The sequence below is a fragment of the Tribolium castaneum genome, chromosome 4 (genome assembly GCF_031307605.1).
Source record: "Tribolium castaneum strain GA2 chromosome 4, icTriCast1.1, whole genome shotgun sequence".
Classification (NCBI taxonomy): Eukaryota; Metazoa; Arthropoda; class Insecta; order Coleoptera; family Tenebrionidae; genus Tribolium; species Tribolium castaneum.
Window position 1 is genome coordinate 2,255,988 of NC_087397.1, and position 21,890 is coordinate 2,277,877.

The 21,890-nt window shown below is 36.1% G+C and overlaps 2 protein-coding genes across 2 annotated transcripts in view; both read right to left on the bottom strand.

Annotated features, from left to right (window-relative positions):
* Positions 1-21,890, bottom strand: part of Sema2a (Semaphorin 2a) — a 224,207-nt gene that overhangs the window by 117,053 nt on the left and 85,264 nt on the right. The gene's annotated exons all lie outside the window — the stretch shown is intronic.
* Positions 13,148-14,235, bottom strand: LOC656578 (uncharacterized protein). Its single transcript, XM_963099.4, has one exon. The coding sequence runs from the start codon at positions 14,114-14,116 to the stop codon at positions 13,232-13,234; it is 885 nt and encodes a 294-aa protein (XP_968192.1). The 5' UTR covers positions 14,117-14,235; the 3' UTR covers positions 13,148-13,231.

Below are 21,890 nucleotides of genomic sequence, written 5' to 3' on the forward strand. Positions count from 1 at the left end.
CGATCCAATTGAATTCGAGCTGACGCTTCCCGGTATTAGTTTGCCTCTTCGGTAATTTCCCACCGATAAATTGGACAAGTTAAGAAAGTGCGGCGACAATAATCGGCCGTTTTTCTGACCCCGGAAACCGCCGCTCATTCATCATAATTTCCAGATGAAAAAGCGTTAATTTATCATTTTAAAAATACAATTGTAAAATGCTTAAACACCCTTGAACAAGTTTTGAAATATCTCCGATGTGATTTATGATCGGAAGCCAGCAAGTTTTTTAATCACCAGTGGCGGCAGTTGACAATTCCCACTTTGCAGATTTTGAGCTTAATTAAATGTGGCCGAACCAAACGGCCCGAATCAATATTTCACTTCTTTCAATTAAAGTTTATTTAGTGAAAAGTTGGACGCAATTGGTAATTTTCTTCGCTTCAGCGCTAATCAGCAAAAAGTGAGATGTGTTAAAGAATCGCGCTCCATTTTTCGCCCCTCCGGCGCATGTTGCTAGTAATTAAGAAGTCGTTCTATTTAAAAAGCACCAGTAATAATCTCATTTTCCGTACTCGCTCTTGTTAATGGGATTCACTCTCGTGTCGCTACAGCCGGATTTTTCCGGAATTCCTCTTATTTTTCTGATAATGTCACGTACTAATAGGATTTTACGTCTCCTATCCAGTTTAAATATTATTCGATTTTAATTTGCGCCCGCCGTCGGTGTGATAGATTTTCTCATTAAAAACTTCCGTAAACATTAAGAAAAATGTTGCCATTAAGCTCTCCCCGAACGATAATTATCGTCCTAGTTAGGAGTTGTCAGCTCATTAAAACCAAACTGTTAATAAACTTTTTTCGCTCTTATCAGAATTATTGCACACTGTTCGAATGACAATTGCCGGGGCACACACAGCTCCGGTGGCTTCTTTCCGCGCCATAAAAGCCGTTGCTTGTATTTTTCATGAGACAATTTATCTCAAACTAACTTGTGAAATATTTAACGTAGTTTTTACCCTTTAAGTCTGCCCGCGACAGTGATTTTTCCGCTTGCATTCTGACACTGACGGACGTATGCAAGAGGGTAAACAGATATAGAAATGCTTTCCTTAAGCCGCACTCAAATGAAGATGTAAAATGTGATAAATCTGAATGCCAACAACCACAAAACCTTTGCTACGTACATATTTTGCTACAAACATTATTTAAAACCTGAGTACCTAACAAAAAAATAATTAATAATCAAGAGCGAGTTCAAGAGTTCCACAAATCGAGTCTTACGATCAAAGAGTGATTGTTTTATTCCCGGAAAGTTATCAGTTATCAGTGTTATCATAATCTTTTAAATTCTTTATTCTCTTCAAAAGATGAGCATCAAACGCACTGTAAAAAGTATTCATTTGAAAAATTATGATTATGGTTCAAAATTTAATGGCAGTAAAAGTTGGATCGTTGTTTGGACTTCAAATGACGATGTTTTGATTGTTTTAATGACTGGCAATCGTCAATATAATGCATACTTAATGCCTCAGTTTTTATCACCAAACGTTGTTTTATTTATACACCTAATAATTAATGGCTGTGGGTTTCAGCGTCTCAGTGTGAGTCTCCTCTTGGCCCAGCATGCCGAAAATTTAAACACGAAATGATTAGTTTATTTCTCGATTAAAAACTTTAATAATTTTTCAATATTAATAGACAATAAATCTTCGATTACCACTGGCAAAAAGTGTAATTATCTCTATCCGCTCTGAATTCATGACTGGAAACTTTCAGGAATTTAAACATTTAAAGGGCCATTACTTCGAAAGCACGGACATAATTTCATCTGCTTAACGAACTTAATGGCATTAACAATCTTTGAAACGTTTTCCGATGATGTATTCGTGGCAATAGCTTCGCCTTGTTTGGTTTATTGTAATTAATTAGTAGTTTTTGCTGATTAATTCGGCTTATTGGTCTTAATGAAGGCACCTGTTTGTTGTGATTACAACTAACACCTTTTCGACAATCTTCGGACGTGGAAAAAAGCGTCCGTGCTGTTGTATATGTGATGTAGCTTAGCTCGAGTATGTTCTGTCGGTTTTCTCGACGTTGATCCATCCAGAGCGTGCTGATAGTAATTTTAAATCGAACAGAGCGTGACAGTCAAATTTCCTCTTTATCTCCGTGACACGACACTCCCGCTAATATATTTATACATAGATGCTATTGACAGTAAGTTAATCTCCTGTTGACGTTAACTTTAAATAAAAGATTTGCGATAGGACTAATCAAATGAGCGCTTTTTCACTTGTTGCCAGTAAAAATGTCTTTCTGGTGCGATATCGGTCGTCAATCCTCGAGGCATTGACAAGTAAAAGTCCAGGATTTGGAAGATTCGGATATCTGAAAACTATTGGCTTTGGCCGTAATCTGACAATCCCCTGTTCAGGGAAATAGTCCGGTAACTCACTTTTCAAACTAACTGACTTGAAGATGCGTCCGGAAAATCTCGTTATCTTAGCCCGACTCTGGAATTAATTACTGTTCGATTGTTTGTAACTTCTGATTCGATTGTGAGCGGGGAAATCCCCGAAAATGTGCCACAAACAATATTTGAAGGATATGGAAGCGGCGGAGCTTAAAGGCATGGCGAAACTATGTCTCGTGTATTGGAAATAAATCTCTTCTACCTACCGTTATCAAAATTCTTTCGTACACAAGAACTGTTTCGAATCGGGTTTTACGAGAGGTGTTGATAAAGGTCGCGCTTCTCTTGATTTATTTTAATAATTCGAGAGTGGCATCGATTTTATGCATGGTCACTCTTAAAGGTTAATGCAAAGTTCAAAAATTTCATTAAGTTGGGGTCACTGAGCGGCCCGAAATGCCACGTTTTGGGAGGAAAGGTTACGTAATTGAAGCTAAGAAAGGCTGCAATTAGGGCTGAAAAATTGGATTTTCGTGGTGCAATGCAGCTGGAAGTACCCAATTCGGAATTATAGCCGGCTTATTATCGAGTTTAGTCCGGCGTTTGCGAGTTATTCGACCGCCGTTTCGGCTACTACATGTTTACTGAGAATATTAAATTTTATTGTTAATTTGTATGCTGTATATGAGCAGGGTCGTAAGTTATACGAAGCTGTAATCTTGGGCTGTAACTTTAATCGCATTACAGAGCTTTATAGTCTTAATAAATTTTATGCAATTACGTAATACACATTGTCAACATTATGCACAAATTCCTGTAAACAGTTTTTTGCCGCATTCATTTGAATAATCTCCGATCTAGTCCGCTAAACTCGAATTTAATTCACTAGATAGCATCTCCAACCGAAATTTATCTTGAATAAAAATATAATATGCGAGCGTGTAAACCGATAGATGCCACACACCGAGAAATATGGTTAATGTGGACGTATACAGAACATACGCTTTAAAAATTCAAACCTGGAAAATGTTCCAGAGCGCGCTAATAAATATTGTAAAACACTAAATTCGCATCTCCCAGCGCACTTAAAATAATTATGCCCGATGACGCGATCCGCTAAATCTTTTAAAAATCCTGCTGAAAGCTCCCGCGATGAATGAAAGGAAAGTCATCATTTTTCGGCTATTATCCAGCGTCTAGACAAGCTTTGAGCTTATTATTAAGGACGCCGACATATTTAAGCGAGTGCCGGTGTCAGGTACCGGAAAGCTCGCTGCAGGAAATGATAGTCTCAAGCCAGAGATTAGAAAAATTATCGATTTGCGCAAATGAGAAACATAAAAACGTGGCCGAGGTGCAAAGTGTGGCACAATACAATTATCTGGATGAAGTACAGGCACTTGACACGCGTCAGATCTTTATATGACTAGAGGAGAAAGCTTAGACACACGTCGGTTCGTGTTAATGAACGAGCTTTGTACTTGACGCCAGTAATTAATGTCGTAACTTGATGCGAATATCCTGAAGAAGGTGCCAGAGTGGCCCGGGTCGACCTCAATTGCATGCCTCCCTGAGATTATCATTTTCAAAGCTCAAACATCAAAAATTAGAGGTTTCAGTTTTTTCATTTTTGTAACAAACTTTCCAAAAAAAAAACAAAAAATAAGACAATGAGTAGTAATGAAAAAAAAACCTTGTCTTAAAACTAAAACCAGCTCAAAATTTTTGGAATTTGTGCATGGCTGCGGTAGTTCGGTGTGTTTTGAAAGCTGGCTCACCCTGTATTCAGCAGGGTGTGAAGATAATATGTAAGATAAATAAAAGAATGTATTACAAGAATTTTCTCATTAAGTTTACATGTATAGCTGTCAGGCGTTATAAATGAATATCAAACATGATCTGACTGCTGCTAGCGCAGCAATAAATTAAAATGAAAAGAATCGCGGCTGGAAGCTTATCGGAGACAGGTGGTGTTGTCAAATATTCCGTCGCACACCTACTCGCTATGATAACCAAAGTTAATGTCATCAACGAGCGGAAACACGTTTTCTCCATTAAAGTCTTGGATGATATCCGTTTAATTCAATCAGGGCACACATGAGCGAGACCATATCTGACGTTTTCTCTGCACTTTTCAAAGAAAAACCGGCGCTACACCACGATAATCGCATTGAAATTTATTATAATTGCTCAGGTTTGGGATTATAACAAAGTAAAGCCATTTGAATTGTAAAATATTTCGGTATGCTAATAAACCAAATCTCCAACGATTAATAACGGCTGTGACGGTTTTTTCAAACGCATGAATATGAGCCGCTTCCAATCTTATCGCTTTAATTGAATAGCAGTGTTAAATTAAAGAAACTATTAATTTTATTCATATCGGGACAGCTCTTGGTCTCTTGATAACAGTTCAAGACTGGAGCTACTTGGGGGGACCCCAGAACTAGTTTTCGACAGTGAGACTTTATTTTTGTGGTCTTCAGAATTACAAGAGATAAATGTTTGTGCAGTTGGGAAGAATCAGTGGTGACGGCAAATGAAATTTACTTTTTAAATAAGCGTCAGGGGAGTCTGCTCGGTAATTAAAAAGGCGTTCAAATAAAAAGAAAACATTCATTTATCACTTCCATTTAAACATTGTGAATGCAGTTAATGGCAGTGCACTCCTTTATCTGGAATAGAAAGTACATTAGTATTTAAATTATGCAGCACTAAATATCTCTAAATTGCAACTCTTAAAACTCTAATTTCCCCTCGCAGTGAATTAAACGCGAAAACAATAAACTTTTGTCTGGTTTAGTGATTATATTTTTTGGCGTGTTTGTCGTAAAAATAAACAAGTCGGGTTGTAATTTGTTCACTTATATTTCGGTAGCGTTCGAAATGTCTTGAAACACTTTACGACTTTACATTCGCTAAGCTATTAAAAGGTTCATCTTGGAATCAACCCCTTGAGAAAATACAGTAAAAGGACGTGCTCCGTGTATATAGTATTACTGATTTATTCAAGTTTGTAAGTGCAGTGGGCCATTAAATATTTTATCTCGGTTAAATATGGAAACAAACTTGTGCACATTCGGACAATTTCGCAGATTAAAAGTTTGACGAGACGGGCAATTGGCGAAAACACACACGGACGCTCCATTTCTTAATTACATGTGTCTTTCCCAGCAGCAGTAAGGAAAGAAATATGCCGTGCTCTCGAGACGTCACATTACCAAATGAAAAACATGCAGAAGACATAAAACATAAAAAGTACAAGCAGATGCGGTGCTAATGATAGCTGCTCTCGACAGGTGACATGTCGTCCTGTGTTCTCAGGAGCAAAAACAAATATCTGGTTGCACGCAAACTATGCGAGATAACAACCGCTCTCTGCAGATTGTCACTGTGATATCTGTTAACCTAGTTTATCTGCCAGCGACTAATTTAAATTAGTTTTTGTTCCGCGAACAAAAGTTGGAACGAACGCGCCCAGAGCCGGATTAAAAATAAATTTCACTTGCGCCACCGCTAATGACTTTATTATGTAGTTCCCAGAGCAGGAAAATGAAGACGTTTGCAGAGACGGCTCCGTCACGATCCGAGCCTAACTACGGAATGATTATAAGGCGTAGAAAAGATCGCGGCCCGCCGCGGGCCATAAATATGAATGGATCATGAGAAACCACCAAATTATATCATTATCGGCAAGATCATGATAAATATCGAACCCGAAAAGAATCATCAATTACCGGCCGATCGCGCGCGTCATTTATCATCGACATTTTCCACTCCCCAATAATCATCAATTAAATATTTGCCGCTGAAAACCCAATGAGACATCAAGTCGTTTTGCTACGGCAAGCTCGCCACTTCAGATTTTATATTATCATTTGCCGTGACTTTTTAATTTCGACGAGCAAATAATTTTCCATTTTCTCATTCTAGTCACGGACCCTGACGTAATTCGCATTTTTATCCGAAATTTTCAGAGTTTCCCCTTCATGCAGTAGATGACTACATTATTTTCAAATTCTCCGGGCAATGAAGTCGGGAAATATCGTATATAAGAACTGGTTACGATGAAACGAAACGTACAAAATGTCTTTAAACGAACGTGTGCACGAATTTATAGCCCAATTGCCGTTACGAAAATTACACAACTTTTTAAATAAATGCTCAGAGGTGATCGAACAATTTCACCCATAATTAACCAAAAGTGAAGGAAAAAAACTCCTACTAAAGCGCAGAATTTCACTCATTCAATCAAAATTCGAAAAAATTACAACAAAAACGAAAAAAAGATACTACACTTTAACACCTCGGCAGCCAGTCCAGGAAAAGTGCAACCTGATCCCAAGATTTCAAGTTTCTTTCAAATACTCGATTCGGTTTATATTTTACGACTTTTAGGCTATAACATAAAGTACTGACAATATAACTGTTGAATATTTTTTGAAGAGTATTTCTCTAATTTCTGGTAGTTTAAAAAATGGAAATCGGTATGTAAATCGATTAGTAATATTAATTTTCTATTTTTATAACTTTTGATGTCCCGTCCGTTATCGTAAATATAAAATTTCTTACAATGTTAAACAAAACCAAGAATTTTTAATTTCCACTGTCTAATTTTAATATTGTTAAACTCTTTAACAATTAAAACTGAATAAATTTTTAGAGCTATTTTCACCCAGATGATTTTTTTGTCCCGTCCGTCATGGGTGAACAAAAAGTTAATTATTCAGAAGTCGTTGTACATTGCTTTATTCTTCGGTTTTGTGGTTTCAAATCAATAGAATTTTAATACGAATGTTCGCCGATAAAAATGTGTCCCGTCCGTCATGAATTTGTATTTCTTTTTTCTGCTCGTATTTCAAATTTTAAAAATGTGCAAACAATTTGACTGGTACAAAGTTCTTATAAAAAAATCACTTCTACTGATACTGTCCGTAAAAACTGAAAATAAATTTTAAAAATTTGTGCAAAAGCGGAATAAGACAACCTGAAAAACTGAACTAATTGGAATCGCCAGACAGATACATTTTGCGTTAATTCTAGAACAGTTCCCCTAAGTGGATAATTCGAGCTGTATCAAAAATTTTCCTCCCCGTGGAAAACGAGACGTCAGGATCTGGCAAATACCAGGACTCGAACGTCTAATAAGCGATTATAAGCAATTTAGTTGAGATTGTGACAATCCAACCGCGAGATCTTGTTAAGATTTCTTTCAGTTGGTGATTTTTATCCGTTCCGTTAGTAATGGTCCATTTATTGCCGGTTTAGTACCAACGATAATATCGACTCTTTACTCCACTATTACCGTAATGATTCCACGAACCTATTCTGCATACCTAAATATAATTGGAGATTTGAAAAAATTTCATGCATTTCCATGAAAGTTTTACGCCGTATAATAAGCTGTGCTAAAATTGACCACTTCATTACGGCCAACATAAAAGCGATTTTTTTCACATACAACTTAATTCGATTCAGATTTTATCCACGCTTGGCTTTTTAATAAGCTACCTGTCAGATTAAAATTTTCCAACGTGAGATTTCACTTTGTATCATGCTCATTTTTATAGAAAAGTTGCGGCGAACGAGGCTGGGGTTATTTTCTGCTCTCGACGTTTTAAATAATTTTTGAACAAAAATATTCAAACCAGCTCGTTATTTATTTTGTGCAGAATATTGGGCTTTTTTAAAGCCCAAACAGCTTAGCGGGTGTAGTGATTATAAATCTCACACACGACCCATCTGCGTCTGTTGGTTGGATAGTGTCCAAGATGCAAACTAGGAGCAGCTCGTCTCAAATAAGCTGAGATTCGCCCCTGCATTCAGGATATAGCCCGAGCGCCAGTGAGGCGGCAACGCATAACTTTAAATGTGTTTTATATGTTTGGTAGGACGATTCTTACTGGCTATCTTTGATCGTCTTTGTAGCTTATTTCCGGTATAATATATGAATGACTATGGTACTGAAAGCGGTCCATTCTCTCGCGAAATGGCCCCACATGCTGGCGCTCTTAAAAGTAGACACAGGAAATGAATTATTCGAAACGGAGCGAAATCCCGAATTCTGGAAGAGTTTGAATAATGATTAAGAGATTAACTTCTTAATGGGGAAACAATAGCTTGTTAAACGTCGGAAACATGAGAATAATGAAAAGCGAATGTTATTAATTTAATGATTTTCCTGCGAGCGTCGGCTATAATCAATTACGTGGAAGTTTGTCCTAGATCCCGAGTCTTCTAATTGCTCCGTTTATTTTTAATGTGATCAAGTTGGATAAAGCAGTTTTCGGCTTCTCTATACCTTTACGAGATTAATATCTTCGAGAATAAACCAATTAAAGCGAGCAAAAGACAAATTTTAATTTACTTTTATGTGAAAACATAAATCAATCCCGGTATCTCCGGGCCGAGCAAACAAAACCTCAAAAACTAGCAAAGCAATAAAGTTCTCGCCATCGAAGTGTAATCGTAAAACTGTTCGATCGAACGATACACGAAACATGCTTTGATGGCTTTACAATATGTGTAAGCAAAATCCGGCGCGAAATTCGCCCTCATTTAAATCCGAAGATGGAATAAAATGAGAGTAAAACCGCAAAGCGTCGGTTTTGGTACACGTTCAGGTAAGTGTGAAGTCATGTCGGTGAGCAAACACTTGAAACTGTCATCCCGATGCGCAAAACAACTTCTTTCCTCCCGGTATTGAACTCTGCAGCAGCGGCTAATGGACTCGTCTCGCATAATCGCAGGATTTTTGCGAAATGCGCATACATTTATGCATAAGCATCAACTGCCACAATACCTTCTGTATACATCGGTGTCGGAATAATTCATTTCTCGTTCTCCTTAAATATGACGGATTGTCGGCAATGAATTCGCCCGTATATATAAGAATTTCATTTAGTTGTGTGGACAGTCAATAAAATTCGAATATAACATTCTTTTGTGTCAACATGTTCACGTCGCGAAGCTTCAGCGTCTGAATAACCGGACTGAAATGTGCAAATAACGCATACTTCGGTAAATATTGAAATATGTTGTTACGGGCTTATTCCACTTGTCGATGGTGTTTGCAAGGATAAAGAAAAGATACAGATACAACGCGCCGAACGGAAGAAACAGCCAGCGGATCTTTTATTTATTCGACTCGAAAACACCAACACTTGTACGAATATCCAAAATTCAATACCGACGCGATTTCATAAAGATTCGTTTCCTGCGTTTAAGTGGCTCTTGACGCAATAACAACTAAAACAAATTTGTGGCGCATTACATTATGAAATCGTAATTTATTCAAAAAAGGCGACCGTAAAACTTCCAGACGTAAAAGAAATGAAATACGTCAGGTAGTAAAATAATAGTTTATAGGTTTGCTTTACCGTTTTATTCATACATTATTATTAAATTAAGCGCAACACTAAACTGAAAATATGCAAATAAATTAAACCCCCGACAAATAAATAAGTTTCGTCGCAAGTTCTAGATCTCAAATAAAAATTGTTAATGTGGAGGAGAATTAATAATTGGCGACCAGATTTTTAGGAAAAGTTAAAAACCTTATTTACGTGTCAAAAAAGGTTGTACAAAAAGAAAAATTAGGTATTTAATTTTTCATCTCAACCTACAAAATGAAACAAAAACACCAATTTTTTGTTTTTGCTTCTCAAAGATTATTAAATTGTCTAAATATTAACATAATTCATAAATTTCAAATGCCCAAGTTAGTTAATTTTTTACCTAACTTGGTACATTTTCGAGTGTTGTGAAGAAATCTTGAAAAATAAGCTGAAAAACTTGCGACATTTTTGAGTTTGAACACGAAATAATTGCGAGAATCAGTGTTAATCCTATTTATCTACGATTTTTGAACCCATGTGTAATAGAAAACCAGTAGAAGATAATTTTTATATTTTATTGGTAAATAACTCATTTCTAGGACAAATGAGACTCCAGTGAAACCGGTTTAAGGGTCGGTCTTTCTCGCAGTACGGGATTTCGCATTAGATGCAAATAAAATGATTGATTCTGCTTAGATTTTAAAATAATTTAATGTTTTTGACAAAAATACATAATTTTTTTAATTTATTACACAAAAATTAAGATTCCTAGAAACTCAACTAACTAAAATCTTTAGGAAAAATTAATAATTACAATTATAATAATTACAACATTAAAAGTTTATTCAGTGACAAAGGAACTTTATCGGTGAGAAACTAACAAATATAGGGACTGAAATTTTGAAAAATTAAGCGAAAAACAGAAAAAAACTATAGAACTAGAAAAGAAAAACAGTAATAAATAAAATAAAAAAAAAGAATAAAAAAAACAATATATCAAGAGACTGAAAAGTTAACAAATAAATTCTATACTTATTTGACATTTATTATAAAAAATCCTAATGAATTTTTAAACATCCTTTAGGTGTAATGTCAATTTTGTCAAAGCAGCTAATAATAAGAAATGAGTTTAGTATTATTTTGCAAGTTTCTCGATGTTTGCGTCTGTCTTGTAGTTGTTTTGGCTTTTCCTGCGGCTTTCAAAAAGCGTTATCTCAGGGCTGGGGGCCGATTTCGTGGTGACCTAATCAAAACACAAGTTTGGTCGTAAAATTGAGGAAGTAGTCTTGGGATCTTATCTCTCGGAAATCAGAATTTGCATTGCTTTCCTGTGGATTGTATATTTTAGTGTTTTGCATTTTTTGCAAAGCATAAGAAAGAATAATCGCTAATTTGAATTGCAATCCTGTAAATCTTTCAGATTTGATACATGGTTTCTCAACCGCCCTCGTCGCGGCTTGGGAAATATCTGAGAGCATGAAGAGAAAAAGTTCGCGATGCATTTTGCAATCCCAATCAAAAGTTTCCCTTTAATCATCCGACTTGAGTAATTTTTAGAAGCTTTTAAAATTCGCTTTATGGAGAAGGTAATGGGATTAACTAGATAAAAGGATTAGTCCGCTCGGAAATAAAATAAGATGGGCTGCTGGTTAAAAATTTTGCACTTTGTGATGTGGTGATCGAATATGCAAACATTAACATTTTCCAGCGGTACTACATCAACACGGAAGAATGGTGCTGACGTTTAATTTGTGCACTTAATTGAATCTCGACCCCCTTTTTAAATCAGAAACCTCCCTCTAGAATTGTAATCCTCGTCTTTTATTTCCTTTATTAGGATGTATAAATATGAAGTAGGGTGCATGCCCCGTGATATAATTGCTTATTTAGCCGGTGTTCCCGTTACTAAACGGTGATTCATAAAGGACATTTCGCATTAATTTGACAAACTGAGTAATTTCGATAATTTAGTTACACCGACGCAGGTGCTCGATACAGCCATCCTCCTCAGCCCTTTATTTCGCGCTGACAGACGGCTCGGAAAAAATACACTAGAGCTAAAACTTTAGGACAACAACATCCTGCTCGCTGAGTTTAACATAAATTTCCCATTTCGCCCTAAACTAAACATTTGTTCGCTAACTTGAATACTAACAATGGCAGCTAACTACTCGTCAACTTTGTTTACTGTGGACGCCTGCCAGATTGAAATTTAGCCGTCGCGTGCCGACATATTTTTCTTGACCGACCCTCGATCGAAAATACCAGCGATTTATTTCCAAGACATTGTTTTTATAAAAGCCGCTCGAACCCTTACAGCTAATGTTATTGTTTTCGGCCGTAAATCTGGCGGCGATTCGCCAAATCGTGCCCGTTCATGGCATTTTATACTTAGATAAAGGCGTAAAGCAGATAACACAAAATGAATGAATTTAGAAAAGCCCGCACTTTCACTTTCGCGGAATTAACAGAAACAAAAATTATATAGGAACTTTCTACACATACTTTTTTCAGGAAAAGACCATCCCATTGGCAGATCAAAATAATCTGCTTGAAAAAAGTTATGATTAGAGACCGGATATTAGGAAACTTTCCTAACAGGCAATTTTAAAGAGTTTTCTTAAAACTCGAAATAAATTTGTCTTGTGAAAAATAAAAATATATGACACCGTTTTTGTTTTTCCGAAATTCCTAAATTGATTTTTTTATATCCTAAATGAGTTTTCACCATCCGACAGTTGTGTTTAACCTTCCTAATTTAAAAATAAAATACTTTTCTAACTTTTTTTTACTAACTGACCGTCTATATTTTAATTAGTTAGTGTTTTCGCCAAAAAAATCAAATTATCTCAAAAACTATAACCAAATCGACCATTTTATTCGCACATAAGGCTAGATCCCATTCTGTGAGAAAGACCGGCCCTACACCGGTTCTCATTTGCCCCAGGCATGAGCAATTGACCAATAAAAATATAAAAATCACCTCCTACTTGTTTATCTGGTGCACAAAAAATTGCAAGACGATTGAAGCGTTTGTCATTGGATATCGGGGAGGGGATTGCACTCCCAACTGTAAAACCGACCAATCTCATAAGGCGATTAAAACTGAGCAAAAAACTTGTTTGTTTCTTTTCTTGTCCTTTTAATGTCTGCGACTTTTGTGAAATTACGATTGTTCCCAATTGTTGATTTAACTTTGTTATTTGTCAAAAAAAACTACTGGTTTTGATAAAAGGTCAGTTTGTATTTTAGACCGTAATTGGTAAAAAAATGGCAATTTCGAATTATAAAAGTAATTTCGAAAAAAATGTTATACAAAAATTATTAGACCCGATAATGTACTACTTAATTATTTTTTTCGCAAACTAAAAAGTTTATTGGGCTGATTTTTGTTTGAGGTAAAATAAAACACACCTTTCTTCTAATCACTTTATTACAAAACATTTACAAAAACAATAATTACTAACAGTACTGGCAGCCAGTTCAGTCTTAAGAACAACTAAAAAAAATTTGACAATTTGATGAACCCCTTTTTCACCGCAAACCCCACGACAAGCGACGTCGCACTCACAACTAGGATAAAAACGGAAAGATAGGAAACATCATCATCACTTTGCCGATTATTGCTCTCAGTTTGCAAATATTTGACTTCCCTTTTAACATCGGGAAAATATTTCGCGTCTATTCTTTTAACAAACTCGGTCAGATTCGGCCACATGGACAGCAAGGCTGGAATATCATTGGTAGGGAAGGGCAATTTGACAAGGGGGGCTAAATGTGCGTACACCACAACGTCCACCGTCATGGGACAATCCCCGTAGAAAAACTTGGCTTTGCCCAACCGCGTGGACAGGGTTGACAAACACGTGGTGGCCGTTTTGGTGACGAACTCCTTGACCACCTCCATGTCGCTGTCCAGGGGGTACAAGGTCTCGATCAGCTGCAAGGCCTCGCTTTTTTTGCGCTTGGTGTACGAGTAATTGAAGGGGAAAGGAAGCGCGCTCATGAACCACCGACTGATGAACTCCTCGTTATTTCTCTGGTCCACCCAGTAGAGGAATTCCAGAACCGGGTTTAGTTTCATCGTGACTAGATTTATTAGCGCGAGCGTTTCGCTGGAATCTTTGGCAGAGAGGCTGTGGTCCAGGTCGCCGTGGAGGCTCTTCCAGTGCTGGTGGATTTTCGGGAACTGGGTCACCGTGACGTTGCCGCACCGCAGACTGGGCGCACTGTACAAAGCACATGATTTTACGCCGTTTTGCAGCTTTATTTCAACGGGGAGTTTCTTGAGCCGGGCGTAGAAAATCGACTCGATGCAACCGACGTCGAGCGAAACCAGGCCATAATCGCCCTCGATTACGTAAAGACTCGCCGGTTTATCCATTTAATCACGATTTTGAAGCCAAGGCAGGAAACATTACGAAAATTTCTAGTTTTTTAGGTTAGAACGAGAACTGTCAGCGCAGAACTGGCATTGATTTTCGCGACAGTGCGCGACTTTACCGACACAGGCGCGCTAAATTTAATTACTTAAAAAACGTTCTTTCCCCTTTTTCAAGTGTTTGCGCCATAACCGTTAATGCCAAAGCGAAGGGACGTAAACTCCCCGTTTCGAATATGCAATTTAAAAGTCGACCACAAAAACGGTTTATGGACAATAAAGACGTACATGAATGTCGAAATTTCTTCCAAATTGACCTTCATCTAAGAGAAAAATGGGGACAATAAACTTTATTGTAGTGTAAATAATAAAAAAGCGAGTGTTTTCATTTGAAACTTTATTAAGCCTGGCCGAAAGGCCCCATTTAGATAACACAACGCTTTGTCAATTAAAAATTAATTTTCGTATTTTTCCGGAGTAAAAGCTTTGCACTGCGACGTGTGACAGTAAAGCCCCAGAGAAATAATCCATCACCCATTAACTAATGCACAATATCGCGGCACTATCACGCTTAAAAGTTATATTTTCCGGTTGTAATATTCAATTATGTCAGTTTGAAACTTGTGTAATTGCAAGCTGCTTGTTCTATTTGCTGTCACTTTAAAGCTGGTATTAAGCACGTTAAAAATTCATTAATTGTGCTTTGAGTTTGTCGCCGAGTCACCGACCTGTTTGTCCTTTTTCTATTTTTTCATTTACTGCAATTTATCATTCTATTAAGAAAGGGGTGATTAAAATTTTATTATCTGTTAAAAGTTGGAAAAGTTCATGAGTTTCGCTATACTCATAAATCTCAGACTGTGGTGTGTCATGGACTAAGCACCTTTCTGGAACTTGTGTTTTTGCATCAATTAAGCTTAATTTTCTGTTTTAGTGCGTTGGCGAGCTTTTAAACACTGGAAAAAGTTTCACTGTGAAATTGCAATATTGGTAATGCTTTTTTGTAACCAAGAACGATGACGTAAAGTTACATGCTACATGTAGTTTTACAGTATAAAGTAAATAAACACATAGAAAATTTACAATGGCTTTATTAAATTAATATTACATTTTTGAGGCTCACCACTACTTGTGGAGCAGCCTGTATAGTTTATAATGTTGATTTATTTAAAAAGTTTGTGTTAAAATATCTGCAAAAGTCGGTCAGTACCTGGGGCCCTCGGTGGCCCAGTGGTATAAGCGCCACTTACGGCGGGGGAGGTCGGGTGTTCGAACCCGGATCACGGCAACAAATTTTTCTGAGAAAAAAAGTGTAGAAAAGGTAAGTGAAACAACATGAGAACAAAAATAAGAGATTGAGAGAACATAGAGACGTTAAACGTAAAGCGAAGCATAAAACTTACAAAATTAAGAAAATAATGCAGCAAAAGATAAAAGTACGTAAAGGCGCCAAATTGTAAATGTAAGAGCACTTCCTAATAAAGGAAAAATACCTTTTGTTTTGAGAGTAAAAGAAATGAACAAAGGTGGAACATAACTTCAAACTTTAGTTGAATCTACTTCCTAAATTATAAAAAATTAAACGAACATATTAATTTATCTCTAAAAATTTTTAGTCTACTGAGTTTGTTTAGTACAGTCCCGAAAAACATTGTTAATAAAAATCATGGTCACTGCGAATGCAGTAGAATTTGGGCACGTCCACTATTTTTGACTAGAAAATACACAAAGTTGGTGATTTTTAGAAAAATTATGTCCATTTTCGGTCAAAAACGTGCTGAAAATCACAAAAAAGGTAAAAACAAATTTAAAATTGTAGAAACAACCTATGCGCCCGGTATCTTTTGATGAAATCTGGTGAAAAATTAGAGAATAAAATTGAAAAAAAGTGAAAAAAAAATGTTTTCTCGAGTTAATTCGCCGACTTTTGAAATGGATATATTTGTGTTTTAAGAGAATTATTGCAATTATATAGTTTGTAATGTTAATTAATTTAAAAAGTTTGTGTTAAAATATCTGCAAAACACGGTCAGTACCTGGGGCCCTGGTGGCTCAGTGGTATAAGCGCCACTTACGACGGGGGAGGTCGGGTGTTCGAACCCGGATCAGAGCAAAAATTTTTCTGAGAAAAAAATTGTAGAAAATGTAAGTAAAACAACACGAGAACAAAAATAAGAGATTGAGAGAATATATAGACGTATAAACGTAAAGCGAAGCATAAAACTGACAAAAATAAGAAAATAATGCGGCAAAAGGTAAAAGTACGTAAAGACGGCAAATTGTAAACGTAAGAGCACTTCCTAATAAAAGAAAAATTAGTTTTGTTTTGAGAGAAAAAGAAATGAACGTAAAGGTGGAACATAACTTCAAATTTTAGTTGAAGCCTTAGATGACTTACTCCTTAAACCATAAAAAAATTAAACGAAAATATTTAATTTATCTCTAAAAAAATTTAGTTAACTGAGTTTGTTTAGTAAAGTCCCGAAAAACATTGTTAATAAAAATCATGGCCACTGCGAATCCGGTAGGATTTGCGCACGTCCACTATTTTTGACTAGAAAATACACAAACTTAGTGATTTTTAGAGAAATTGTGTCTATTTTCGGTCAAAAACGTGCTGAAAATCACAAAAAAAGTAAAAACAAATTTAAAATTGTAGAATACGCAGTAGAATAATTATACGCTCGGTATCTTTTGATGAAATCTGGTGAAAAATTAGAGAATTAAATTGAAAAAAAGAAAAAAAAATGTTTTCTCGAGCTAATTCACCGACTTTTGAACTGAATGTATTTGCGTTTTAAGTGAATTATTGCAATTATATATTTTGTAATGTTGATTTATTTAAAAAGTTTGTGTTAAAATATCTGCAAAAGACGGTCAGTACCTGGGGCCCTCGGTGGCTCAGTGGTATAAGCGCCACTTACAACGGGGGAGGTCGGATGTTCGCACCCGGATCAGAGCAAGAATTTTTCTGAGAAAAAAATTGTAGAAAAGGTAAGTGAAACTACACGAGAACAAAAATAAGAGATTGAGAGAACATATAGACGTATAAATGTAAAGCGGAGCATAAAACTGACAGAAATAAGAAAATAATGCGGCAAAAGGTAAAAGTACGTAAAGAGGGCAAATTGTAAACGTAAGAGCACTTCCTAATAAAAGAAAAATTACTTTTGTTTTGAGAGAAAAAGAAATGAACGTAAAGGTGGATCATAACTTCAAATTTTAGTTGAAGCCTTAGATGACTTACTCCTTAAACCATAAAAAAATTAAACGAAAATATTTAATTTATCTCTAAAAAATTTTAGTTAACTGAGTTTGTTTAGTAAAGTCCCGAAAAACATTGTTAATAAAAATCATGGCCACTGCGAATCCAGTAGGATTTGCGCACGTCCACTATTTTTGACTAGAAAAATACACAAACTTAGTGATTTTTAGAGAAATTGTGTCTATTTTCGGTCAAAAACGTGCTGAAAATCACAAAAAAGGTAAAAACAAATTTAAAATTGTAGAAATAACCTATGCGCCCGGTATCTTTTGATAAAATCTGGTGAAAAATTAGAGAATTAAATTGAAAAAAAGTGAAAAAAAAATTTTCTCGAGCTAATTCGCCGACTTTTGAAATGAATGTATTTGCGTTTTAGGAGAATTATTGCAATTATATAGTTTGTAATGTTGATATTTTTAAAAAGTTTGTGTTAAAATATCTGTAAAAGTCGGTCAGTACTTGGGTCCTCGTGGCCCAGTGGTATAAGCGCCACTTACAACGGGGGAGGTCGGGTGTTCGAACCCGGATCACGGCAACAATTTTTCTGAGAAAAAAAGTGTAGAAAAGGTAAGTAAAACAACACATAAACAAAAATAAGAGATAGAGAGAACATATAGACGTATAAACGTAAAGCGGAGCATAAAACTGACAGAAATAAAAAAATAATGCAAAGTATGTAAAGGCGCCAAATTGTAAACGTACTTTTTGTTTTGAAAGAAAAAGAAATGAACGTAAAGGTGAAACATAACTTTAAGCTATAGCGTTTGGTGAAAAATTAGAGAAAAAAGTGGAAGAAAATGTTTTCTCGAGCTAATACAGGTATTAGCTTGTAAATTTTCATAAAATTTACTGCTCTGAGTTGTAATTGTCGTGTAAATTTACTGCCACTTTTCAGTGAAGTTTTAATGCGACAATTCATAGAAACGTGAATCGATCAAAGAGCACCATCTTGGTGTATTTTCAGATAAAATTTTAATCCGCCATTCACTTACTTAGTGGTAAACGTCTCGCTATTATTAGCTTCCAACATGAATTTTAGATGCATTCAATGCAAGTCACTTATTTACTCTGCGCTATTAAATTACACAAGCACATAATGTATGACATAATATATTAAACTGACATCCTTTAGTCTCAACCGATCCAGACTAATTACAAATTTATTGCCATTAAGCCAGGTAAGCCCGTCTTAGATCAGAATCCATCCCCAGAGTTTACAATTAATTACGTATCGAAAATTTGAGTTATTTACAAATAAAAACGTTTCAGCGGAGTTATTAACATCATAATAAATTCCTCGCGGTTTCGGGCACGTTGTGTTTTTCGAGACGACATTCCGTCATCATTTCCACTTAATTAAATCTGCTATGACTAATCACCGCCTTAAGCGGCGAAATATTACAGGGTGTGTTAATGCTACAACTGCTGCGAGCACATTTTTGGGCACAACCTGTGCCAAAATCACCCAAACCCTTGTTTTTATTTTTATGATTTGTGTGAGAGGCTCGGGACTTGTTTACGTTCATGTATCTTTCCATTAACCTCCATAAAAGGTGTTATCTGTAACGTCGTACCCTTTATCTGTGGAAATTTAGCGTTTGTTGTAAAGTTGAAGGTATAAGAGCTTACTCGTTGGCTAATTTCAAAAACACATAAAGAGGGAAGCGTCGCAGAGTGTCTCCTAATTACCAGATAAGATTGCCGTTAAAACAAGGAAATGTTGCTTCTTTGTCGCTGTCGCGTCGACTTTCTATCTATTTTCCTCCTCATTTGGCATTTTTAATTTCGCACTTAGTCATGGCGGCGATTATTAATTTCAGGCGACAGAAACCACCGACTTTCTTGTTTTCTTTTCGTACAATCTAATAAATACAGACTGCTGACAGAATGATAGTAAATTACAACAACCGGTTATTAGTTTTAATTTAATTCGCTAAATAAGTAGGAGGAGTCGCACAAGAGCATGTCCTTGACTGGGGAGCAATATATCAAACCTCTCGGCGATATTAAACATGGTACACTTGCGATGCTATCAGTTTTAGTAATAATTGAAGTCGGGGCCGATATGAGCTCTTCTGATCCGGCTCCTGATCCGATTTCAAAATTATTTTCAGACAGAACAATGACCAAATGGCACATAAATACGTTTATCTCGGGGCATTGTCTCCGATCTTCACGCAAACGGTTTGCTGCTCAGCCGATCAGAGCCCGGTTTTAATTATCTTTATAAGGTTGTTTAATTAATTTTAATTTAATTTTGACTCGAACCGTTCGACTGATGGCTGGAATTAATCAGCAATGTTATCGCAATGCATTTATGCAACCGGAATATAAATGTCGGTTTTAATTAACGTTTTAATAAATATCAAATTAAAAATTACCCTGATACGTTGTTTGGACGCGACAATTCTATGATTAAAACCCGCACTCGAAAAATTGTCATTGTTTGCCGATTAATTTAATAAAAATGTAATGTGTTGTCTTTTTGCGCTAATTTGAATAAAGAACAAGTTGTGCCGGCACGGGGATGTAAAATGAAGTAATTAAATCATGTAATAAGACAGCCGCTGGAGACCGAAGTAACGAAGGAACAAAAATACTGGCCATTATTTTGACTTACAGCGTAATATGCGCAAAATGAGAGGGACTAAAAAATGTAGCAATATTTCGAGTTAATTGAAGCTCTAGGTAAAGGTAATAACTTCATAAAGTCCAGAGGTAATTTAGAATAAGCGGTTCTTAGTTGGAAAATGGATGTTGTTGAAAATTCGGTAATAAGTTGTGATTAAAGTTTCGCCGTCGCGTTATTTAGTTAAACACGGATGATTGATGATTTTAGTTGTCGCGTTTGAATAAAATTCGGTATTAATTTCTGTGCAGATTAAAAAATCGGTAATAAAACGAGCGTGTGTCGGAGCAAAATTAAAAAAAAGCAATTATGTGGAAATTGCCGCAGTCAAACGAATTCATTACCTGAAACTGAACAGTCGAAATTAGTGGTTGGAAGTTTATTCAAAAAAGTCCCGTCAAAATCAACTAGAATAGTGAGTTTTTTTAATTAGAGTCTTGGCAATAAAAAGCCCGTCTTTCGGATAACATCGGTACAGGGAGGAGGGCGAATGAAATTAGGAGGGCTGAAAAACGAGCAAAAAGTTAGTCAAACTGGATTATTTCGGAGCAAAGACAAAGTAGAGAGGGTGCATAACGAATTAGCAAGTGTTAAAGCGAAAATGGCGAGCATTTTAAATATTCGAAACATGATTTTTATGCGGAATTGCGATTTTGCATCGCAAAGCGCCGAGATTTTGATTCGATATCGGCGTCTGGGGGCAAAAACGCAGCTAAATGGAACTATAATGAAAACTTTGTCTGAGAAATCGAAAAATTCCCATTGGCCCCCGAGAACAAAACGAACGGACAATGAGTTAGCAGGAATCGGAGAGAATAGCTTGTGAAATAAAGAATGTTGTAAGAGCGGTCTGATTGGTGTGGAGTCTCCGAGTGGCTGTATATAAGGCAAAAAAAATACCCAAATATCAACAATCGCCGCATGTTTCCGTGCGTCGGGAAGAGAAATGTGCCTTTACTCGGGATAATAGTGTGGTGATTGCAGCCGGATTATGGCGGATAAACGTAGATTAGCGCACCCCTGGGTGACAGCAACAGCTTCAACTCTTTCATCGTCCGACACTACCATTTATATTTACAACTCACTTATCTAGGAAAAACACTCCGGGAAAAAATCCACCCCAGTGTTAAATTTTAAGCGGTCCAAAACTAATTTCATTAAAAAAGGTATGCGTTATGAGACTGTCCGCTGGTCGAGAATATAAAAGCCCGTTCAGAAGCAGCTTTTATTTATAGGTGGCCCATAATCCAATTTGTGAGCTTGTGATATATAACAGCGCATGTTTTGCGTTCGGATGTGCTTTTGAATTAATTTATTGTTTTTACAATGCTCATTCGTTTATTATATATGTGTTTGAATTTTAAAGTATGAATTTATTATCAGCCAACGGCACAACATACCGCACTTTCTAAACAAATGCGCCACAATTTACCACTTTTTATCACCGCGAATTTATCTAGCCGCGATATTCGCCGGATAAACGCAGATTAAAACGTGTAAATAATAGAACAACGACCACCTTCACCCTCTCACGCCAGATGCACTCCTTCAAAGTGCAAAACTTCAACCGCGCTTCCACCGACTTCCAAAAATTTTTTTCCAAGTACTACAACTATAGTTATTGAAAAAAATAACTCATGTTTTTTATTTCGTGCTAATAAATAAATCCGCACCAATTAATATTCGTTAACATAAGTTAATGAATAAACAATATATTATGAGAGATATAAGTAAACGATTTTCTCATCACTGTCTCACTTATTTATTGTCAATCACCAATTAAGTCATTAACGCTCTCGTTATAGCTAAAGTAAAATTTGACAATTTATTGTTAACATTATGCAAATAGATATTATTGTTAAATATCGTCGATACTGTCGGTG